The sequence below is a fragment of the Aplysia californica genome, unplaced genomic scaffold (genome assembly GCF_000002075.1).
Source record: "Aplysia californica isolate F4 #8 unplaced genomic scaffold, AplCal3.0 scaffold00700, whole genome shotgun sequence".
Taxonomy (NCBI): domain Eukaryota; kingdom Metazoa; phylum Mollusca; class Gastropoda; order Aplysiida; family Aplysiidae; genus Aplysia; species Aplysia californica.
In genome coordinates, this window is record NW_004797970.1 from 156,724 (window position 1) to 157,702 (window position 979).

The 979-nt window shown below is 36.8% G+C and overlaps 1 protein-coding gene across 4 annotated transcripts in view; it reads left to right on the forward strand.

Moving 5' to 3' along the window:
• LOC101847145 (major vault protein) overlaps positions 1 to 979 on the forward strand; it is a 21,889-nt gene that overhangs the window by 15,743 nt on the left and 5,167 nt on the right. For all 4 annotated transcript variants that reach the window (XM_035972461.1, XM_005108563.3, XM_005108564.3 and 1 more), the window contains one exon: positions 543 to 684. In XM_035972461.1, the coding sequence (XP_035828354.1) occupies positions 543 to 684 (142 nt within the window). The remainder of the gene's footprint in view (positions 1 to 542; positions 685 to 979) is intronic.

Here is a 979-nt window from a genome sequence, read left to right on the forward strand (position 1 = left end):
TGTGTGTCTCAACTGCATGTGGACATGTTTGATTTTGTATGCATGCATGCATGCATGAATGCTTGTTCATATGCTGTTTCTTGGAATGTATGTAGATGTCTAAATATGTATGTACATTGACCCACCCAATATGACTGTCCACTACATCTTTCATGAGATTTCAAACTGTACTGACACCACCTCAACAGAATTGTTATTTACTACTTCCAACTTATTTAGGCTTTCGGAGTTTGAGTTAAAGTCTATGTAAAGAACAAACAGGTCACTTCCAAGATAGAATAACTGACCCAGTGCTGAGAATAAAGAAAAAAAAAGAAAGAAAGATAACATCCCAAAGGGAGAGAGAGAGAGAGAGAGAGAGAGAGAGAGAGAGAGAGAGAGAACGTGTGTGTGTGAGTGACCTGTATACACAGCTGTATAGTTCACATTTTCCTGATTTTGCGTGAGAATGTTGATATATATTCTAAATGAAGCTCTACTCTATAGAACTACTAAAAATCTCATTAGTAATAATAATTTTCTTTTTTATGATTCCTAAACAGGCATTTTGATCAAGCAGATGTCAGCAATCAAGGCAGGATAAGACTTTTTAATGTCCCAGATTTTATTGGCAATGCCTGCCAAGCAATGGCTTGTCACATAAGAGCAGCTGTTGCTCAGATCAGCTTTGATAACTTCCACAAGGTGAGAAGTTCAATTTTCTCTTATAAATCTGATCCTTTTGTACAGCCCAATTTGCGACTGTATATCTATGTCCATTATAAATATAAAGGCTGTTGATTATTTGATGAAAACATAACAGTGCTGACTACTAATTACAATTGAGTAGCTACACAATGATAAGTGATATGCTCTGAAAAAAACCCCCAAGCCCTTTTCACTTAGTTGTAATGGTCCCTTTGTTCATGATTGTTTTGCTTTCTCTCTTTCTCTCTCTCTCTCTCTCTCTCTCTCTCTCTCTCTCTCTCTCTCTCTCTCT